Source organism: Salvia hispanica, chromosome 6, assembly GCF_023119035.1.
Source record: "Salvia hispanica cultivar TCC Black 2014 chromosome 6, UniMelb_Shisp_WGS_1.0, whole genome shotgun sequence".
In the NCBI taxonomy this organism is placed as follows: Eukaryota; Viridiplantae; Streptophyta; class Magnoliopsida; order Lamiales; family Lamiaceae; genus Salvia; species Salvia hispanica.
The window spans coordinates 14,453,170-14,460,832 of NC_062970.1; the positions used below are offsets into that span (position 1 = coordinate 14,453,170).

A 7,663-nucleotide genomic window follows, 5' to 3' on the forward strand; every position below is an offset into this window, starting at 1 on the left:
TGAAGAAAATAAAAAGACTATTGCAAAAAATAAAATATATGGAGAACTATAAAGACTACATTGTGATTGACTTGAATTGTTTCTATCAATGGTTACACAACCATTTATAGGTTCTAGTTCTAGTTATATATGGAAAATAGTATATTCTAATTATACTAATATCTTCTTGATTTGATTTTTCATAATATTTAATTGATTTTCTTCATTATTCTTGTCATAACTCCATCACTGTTCTCTAATTAATTGATTTCTCCATGAAGTGACTAGAGTAGACGTGCAGTTTTGCGCTGTGTGTGATATCACTCGATCTAACGGGTCCAGAGGATTCGACTAGACTTCAGAGGTTAGAAGATCATGAAACTATCATAAAGGGGTCGTTGGGTGCACTCTATTCCTTCAAAAACCTCAACCCACTATACTACAACTTAGCACAGGGAAGTAAAGGATCGATCCCATGAGGACGAAGGTGTTACGAAACTGCATTTGAGGATGTTTTGGGTAAAGGGGTTGGCTGCTGCCACACAATTTTGTGGGTCGAGAACTTAAAACTACTGGGTCTGAGAGATAGAAGAACTTTACTCTACCTTGTCACGACCGCACTCTGCTAAGGATAGCAAACACGGTTTATCGCGACTAGGGGAGGATTAAAGAAGCGGGGGAGAAAGGGAAATCTCGGCAAAACTGATATGAATGAAATTAAATTGGAATAACTGGCAAAATATATCAGAGTGCATGACACAAAGGAACATAAGCTCGTTATTTACATTGCAGCGGAAGAGTCAAGAGAGAATGACACCATGTATGGAGACACGATGCATCCAAGCATTTATCCAAGTGAAACACATTCACCATCTTTGCTCAACATCGCCCCTCGTCATCTCCGCTTAACCTGCATATTTAGAAATATATGCAAGGCTGAGTACAGAGGTACTCAGTGAACACATTGCCGAAAGATACACATATACATTTGGAAAATATTGTCAAGCCATCATCACAGTAACACTCAGGAGTTTTATTGAAAAGACCTGAGCTTACTAAAAATATTCACATTGGGCCCTTTTTCCTGTACTTAGCCATATCTGATCATCTTGTGCCGCTGAGATGGTGTTCTCATACGGTCACCTTCCCTGCCCAACATGACAGAGGTATCCTTATGCCGGGAAGGTGGCCACCTTCCACGGTCACCTTCTCTGCCGTCCGTTCACGGTCAGAGGTATCCTATGTACACTAGTCCGAGTGGGGACACCACCCTCACTGGGACCCGAATTCGACTTATATATCATCATTCATAATTCACTTGGCCTTAGCCAACAGATAGGCATCATACACAAAACATTTATGGCAAGACAACATCTTTAAAAGTCACGAACATGTGTTCGAGTTTTCATAAAATATAATTTGTATTTTTAGTATAAGAAAGCTCACCTCGTTCATTTAATTTTCTTAACTTGATTTTCTCGCTCCAAGCTTAACTTCAGTGATAACCTTTTTCAAAACAATACAAAATAATAATACCGATTAGACTGAAGGACTAACCTAATTAAAATGCATGCCTCGTACTTAGTTCCCTTTTCTTATTTCACTTATCTTTAAAAAATTCCTAAAACTCATATATTATTTGATGATTCTACTTCCACAAGTCTCGAACTTCGACTAAATTGGATCTATGCGTCTTTTACTTAGAAAAGTTACTCCCAAGCAAAACTTTAAAATAAATCAAAATATCAATTCTTTTAGCTTAGTTACACCATTAGAAGAAACCATATAAAAATATTAATTGAACCTTACTTTAAAAGTTAGGTTAAAATTTAATATGTAGTTTTCTCCAAAATAAATTAAAAATTCCAAAACTAGGCCAAGTCTTTCTTTAATTTCTAGCCCAAGTAATTAAATTTGGAAATCGAGCCGCCTTGATGTATTTACTGCAACCTCCATTTATAGATTTATCACTCCACTTTTTAGCCCAAACAAAAAAAATAGTAGCCCAATCATCATTTAAAATGTTAGCCCAAAACATTAAATTCATTAACCCAATTAAAGAACCACTAATAGCACTAGAAGTTTCTCCTCTCCCCCCCTCATTCCATCGTGACTAACGAGAAGGAGAACAGAAAAGAGCTCTGCGCTTCCTGCCTGCTGCTGACCGTCGACCAGCCTCCCTCCGGCGCCGCTGCCGCCGCCTCCTCCAGCGGTGTGTCTTTCTCTCCCTCGGGATCCGCCGCCATCATCGATCACCGTTGCTCCGCACCGCCTCAGCCGAACTTCCGAAAGGTAAGGAATGCCCAATTTGATCAATTCCCCCTTTTGTTTTATTTCTAAAGATTGAATCTTGAATTTCGATGCTTGGTGTTTTTAACTTGTAGATTTATAAAGGTCTTGAAATCATTGAATCGGTGACATATCTGGGTTGTTGGGCAGTACTCGTGTCGATGGGGTGTCTAAGTCCATTCGCCGGAATCCGGCAGATTCATACTCAAAGGGATAAGTTTCCCAATTGGCTTATTCATTAAAGTATATACTTACTTCTGCTACTTCATGAATTTAGTGATTTTGGGGCATTTGTTTCACTGATATCGATGGATTGTGGTGGAAGATGGTAAACTTGTTGTTGTGAATTTGTTAATTTCATTTTAACAGATTCTATTTGTCACTATATGTATGCATATGCTTGTACATATGTGCAAGAGAAGAAAGGCTTAAGATTTACCTTTTTAATGGTGAAAAAGTGTTGTTGGATTGTAGGACTTAATCCTACAATTATCTGCAACTCTCCCTCCTCGACTCCTTATCAATCCTATGTTGTGTTGGTGTGTGAAGAGAATGTTTGATGGTGATGGGTGCTTGAAAGTGAGAAGACTTAAGGTTTATATACTCCCTTGTATGTTGTAATCCAACTGGGGGAGGTGTAGCTTGGAGGGGAAGTATGTAAGAGATATTTTGGATCATATGGCCAAAATGTATTTTGAGAATGGAGGGACTATCTTAGACGTTAATTATTCTTTGTTGAAATCTTTGATCTGATGTGGAGATAAATCTCCCATGTTACTCATATTTATATTTAACTTGGTAAAGTTAATCTTCATTGTTATATTTGTATGTCAGCTTTTGAGTATTTTATGTATATCTCCTTGGTTGATCCTATGGCTAAGAAGCATTTTGAAAATGTGATGGGAGCATATGAGACCTTGATTCTTCTGATTTATATTTAATTCCCACTTGGCTAAAATCTTCTAAAGGATTTGGTTTATCCATATTTTAGCATATCTTACTTCTCGAATTTTCTATCTTATGTAGGTAATAGGATTTATTTAAAGATCATGTCAAATTCTTGTTGACAGATCGGACTTCCTTTGGATACGAGCACGACCGTTTTAAGGGCGGTCCGGATTTGCACATTTCTCTAATTGTAATAGATTAGGAACTTGATAAATTTGTATAATAGTACTTTAGCGGACTTCGGAGATGCACCAGACATTATAAACTTTTATTTGGGGTTACTTACTACTTTTTTTTTGTTGTTGTATTTGAAATGTGCGTTTGAGAACGAAGCAACTATTATTTTATAATTCCAAGATCGATTATTATAAATATACAGGGAAGGTTTCGAATACTACAACAATCACCTATTTTATTTATTTATTTTTCTTTAGGCTAATATTAATAATAATAAGGTGCGAAAGTTCGGGTTGTTACATTCTACCCCCCTTAAAAAAAATTTCGTCCCGAAATTTAGGAAGTATCTAGGCAAAAGCTGGGGATATTTTTTTTTCTTCATTTTCTCTTCTAGCTCCATGTTGCTTTTTCCTTTTTCCTGTCCGTGCTTTTTCCACAAAACTTTTACTGTAGTAATCGATTTATTCCGAAGTTGCTGCGCCTTTAGATGTAGTATTACCACTGGCTTTTCTTCGTAACTCAGGTTGGGTTCTAGAGCGATTTCTTCGTGACGAATCACATGTTTGGGGTCGAACACGTACGTTCAAAGTTGGGAGACGTGGAATACGTTGCATACGTTCCCAAAGTTGGGCAGTAATGCCAATTGAATACCACTGAACCCTCTTCCTCAAGGATCTCGTATTGTTCGACGAATCGAGGTTTTGGCTTAAAATTAATACTAATGATAGATATTCGTTTTTTTTTCTTATGCTAAAAGTCAAATCCGTGTGACTTGCTCCGGCGTATAACTTTTTCCGGCTCTACACTTGTTGATCATATTCTTTGATTGCGCCTTCTATGTCCATTTCAGGGTACTTTAATCCTTCAGGCGTATTTTGCAAAGGTCGGTGTCTTGCCCTCCATGAGATCTCAAGTCAAAAGTTGATCTAATAGTCTTAACACAGATAGAAACTGAATATGGAATTCAAAGAGGATTATTGGAAAGGTTCTTGTTTTCAGAAGGTTATGAGTCAGTTAAGAAAACATGACGACTATGACTAGCTCAAACACTTGATCATATGGTTTCATCATAAAATCACATTGGTAACTTGACAATAATTCTTCATGAAGTGCAAGGACTATGTTCAATTGGGCTCATTACACTCACTCCAAGAAAAGAAAAGATACAACTTCAAAGGGCTTGAGCCATACTCATAGAACTTGGGAATTTTCTTGTGGTAAGAGCTTGCCGGATGAAATAAATTACGAGAGTGAGGGTATGAATGAACTGAATGTAGATTTCCACAATAGGTTACCAATAATATAATCAAAATTAATATCAAAAGCTTCAAGTATTCCCAGATGATAAGACTTGAGATGGTTGGTCACAATTGGATTTGAAAGGAACAGGAAAAACAACCAATTGTGATTTGCTCAACACCATTGTGATAGGAGATCTTGTCAATGAGATTTTCAAAGTTTATAAGCGACTCAAGAAAACTCATAGACAGGGAAACAAGAAGAAACTAGTCAAGGGAAAAGAAAATTGCCAGTATTAAATTTGGAGCTACAGAAAAGCTCAATTCAAAATACAATAATCATATTAGAATTCGAAAGATGAGGTCCTCATAAAGCTTGTCAACAAACATATCTCAAAACACAAAGGGTCAAAATAAAAAGCTTAAGGTTTCACCAGATGGCTACTCCAATGTAGTAAGATCAAGAATGATTGATCCCAAGTGGATTTGAGGAAGAAGAATAGCAAGCAATTGGCCAAATTGATCAATCAACATAGTGATACGAGGTTATGTTAATGATTTCACAAGGTTTATAAGCAAATCAAAGAAACTAACTGATAGGGAAGACAATTGGAGCAAAGTAGTTCGTGGAGAAAGCAAATTGCTAGCTTTAGACATAGAGCTGCCGGAGAGCTAAAAACATGATGCAATAAGTATAGTGGATTTATGAAGAAGGGATGGCTCATATATAACAAGGAGCTTGTCAACATCACTTTTTGAAAATATAAAGGTCCGCTAATGATCTTTGAAGAATATGTTTTCGTTGATCAAATGATTGTCTAAGAAACATGATTATTCTGAAGACCATAGTTAAAGCAACTCCAAGTATGAGAGGTTGGTGGCAAGATTTTAGAGAGTCAAATATTGCTTTTATACAGAATGAGTAAAAAGGGACTGTGGTTACTGAAGGTTATCTGAAAACTTGAGAGAGTAAGCTCATTTTATGTAAACTAAAAGTGGTTCCTAACCTTGATATAGAAGATAGTGGCACATTAAAAAGTAATCATTTATGGTCTTAATTCGGTAATACAATATTTTGATCGAGGAGGGCTTCGAGAAAAGTGAGTTTCATGGAACCCAGGTAAGTGTTACTGATGAATTTTTCTGGTCAACTATAATGGTGATACTAAATGAATTATCGAAAACTTTAGTTCCAAACTACTTTTACTTCCAATCGCGTCAGATGACCATAGGTGAAGATTACGACTCTTTGGTACCCTCGGATCATCAATATGCTCGTTCTCGTAACACGCCGTTTCTGTTTATTTATTATTGTATGACTAGATTCGTTATCTACATTGTAGACACATTCTCTTGCGATGTATCCATTGCTTAGTTGGCTTAGAGATACTCTTTTTATTTATTTATTTATTTATTTTTTTAAGTGGTTGGATTGTCATGAAGGACAATGCTAACCTAGACTATTCATGTCATTAGGACGTAAAGAATAACATCTAATCTCAGTTATCTCCACGGGCAGGTGACACATTTTTCCAAATACCAATCTGTAGGGTGACATTCCTATAGGTGTCTTATAAGCGGTTCTATAGGCCCAGAGAGCATCATCTAGACGCTTACTCCAGTCCTTCCTCGAGGTATTCACCGTCTTCTCTAGGATGCCCTTGATTTCTCGATTTGTGATTTCAGCCTGCCCATTTGACTGGGGATGATACGGAGTAGATAACCGATGGTGGACTCCATATTTTCTCATCAGTGCTTCAATCGTCCTATTACAGAAGTGAGTCCTTTGGTCTGAGATGATCGCTCGAGGCACGCCATATCGGTTGAATATATTGGCCTTTAGAAACTTTGAAACTTCCTTCGCGTCGCTTGAACTTGTAGCCTTGGCCTCTATCCATTTGGATACGTAATCCACAGCAACCAATATATACGTATTTCCATATGAAGATGGGAATGGGCCCATGAAGTCCATGCCCCAAATATCAAAGATCTCGCAGACTATTATATGAGTCTGTGGCATCTCATCTCTCATAGAAATCCCTATGGTCAGTTGGCACCTATTGCAATTCTGGCAGAACTCATAAGCATCCCTATTCAGCGAAGGCCAGTAGAAACCGCTATCCAGAACTTTCCTTGCCGTTTTCCTTGGGCCGAAGTGGCCACCACACGCTAGTGCATGGCAATGGTTCAGTACGTCTCTTTGCTCCCACTCTGGAATACACCTTCTTATCACTTGATCTGAACCCATCTTCCAGAGGTATGGGTCATCCCAAAAGTAGTACTTGGATTCACTTTTAATTTTCATCCTCTGGGCCCTAGTGATTTCTTGTGCGGCAGGTAGTTCTCCAGTAACTAAATAATTTGCCAGGTCCGTGAACCAAGGCTCGTCATTCGATTTGCCTTTCCGTTTCTCCGACTCCTCGGGCCCAGTTAACGCTAGCACTGCTACCCATCTGATTGGTCTAGTGGATCCCCCTAAGTAATACAAGTGCTCTTCTGGAAAAGCATCGGGTACGGCTTCCTCATCTTCTCCTTGGGTAATCCTGCTTAAGTGGTCAGCCACTCTATTCTCGGTCCCTCTCTTATCTCTGACTTCCCAGTCGAACTCTTGCAATAGCAGTACCCATTGGATTAGCCTTGGCTTAGATTCCTTCTTGGCTAGGAGATATTTAATGGCTGCATGGTAAGTGAACACTATTACCCTCGACCCCAGTAGATATGGTCGGAAATTTTCAAATGAGTACACCACAGCCAACATCTCCTTCTCGGTGGTGTTATCTTTCTTCTGGGCCTGGTTGAGAGTCTTTGAGGCATAAAATATGACATAACTTTTTCCTTCGATCCTCTGGCCCAACACCGCTCCTATTGCAAAGTCACTTGCGTCGCACATTACCTCAAAGGGATAATCCCAGTTGGGCGAGCGGATTATCGGAGCTGTGACCAGACGATCCTTGAGTAGCTGGAAGGCTTTTTTACACTTATCATCAAACTCAAACTCCACATTATTCTGGAGAAGTCTTGTCAGGGGCTGG

The 7,663-nt window shown here is 38.4% G+C and overlaps 1 protein-coding gene across 1 annotated transcript; it reads left to right on the plus strand.

Annotated features, from left to right (window-relative positions):
- The first annotated feature begins 797 nt into the window (after positions 1–797).
- Positions 798–3,196, plus strand: LOC125194761. Its single transcript, XM_048092988.1, has 4 exons — positions 798–927; positions 1,074–1,213; positions 2,059–2,271; positions 2,364–3,196. Exons 1-4 carry the CDS (start codon positions 798–800, stop codon positions 2,508–2,510), a joined length of 630 nt encoding a protein of 209 aa, XP_047948945.1. The 3' UTR covers positions 2,511–3,196.
- The last annotated feature ends 4,467 nt before the right edge of the window (positions 3,197–7,663 follow it).

Bases quoted from the DNA above. Each gene is read 5' to 3' on its own strand.
- LOC125194761 (XM_048092988.1), top strand. From the start codon at position 798: ATGTATGGAGACACGATGCATCCAAGCATTTATCCAAGTGAAACACAT. The intron at 928-1,073 runs GTACTCAGTGAA...TCCTGTACTTAG, and splicing joins ATGCAAGGCTGAGTACAGAG to CCATATCTGATCATCTTGTG. The intron at 1,214-2,058 runs GTATCCTATGTA...TAATAGCACTAG, and splicing joins CCGTCCGTTCACGGTCAGAG to AAGTTTCTCCTCTCCCCCCC.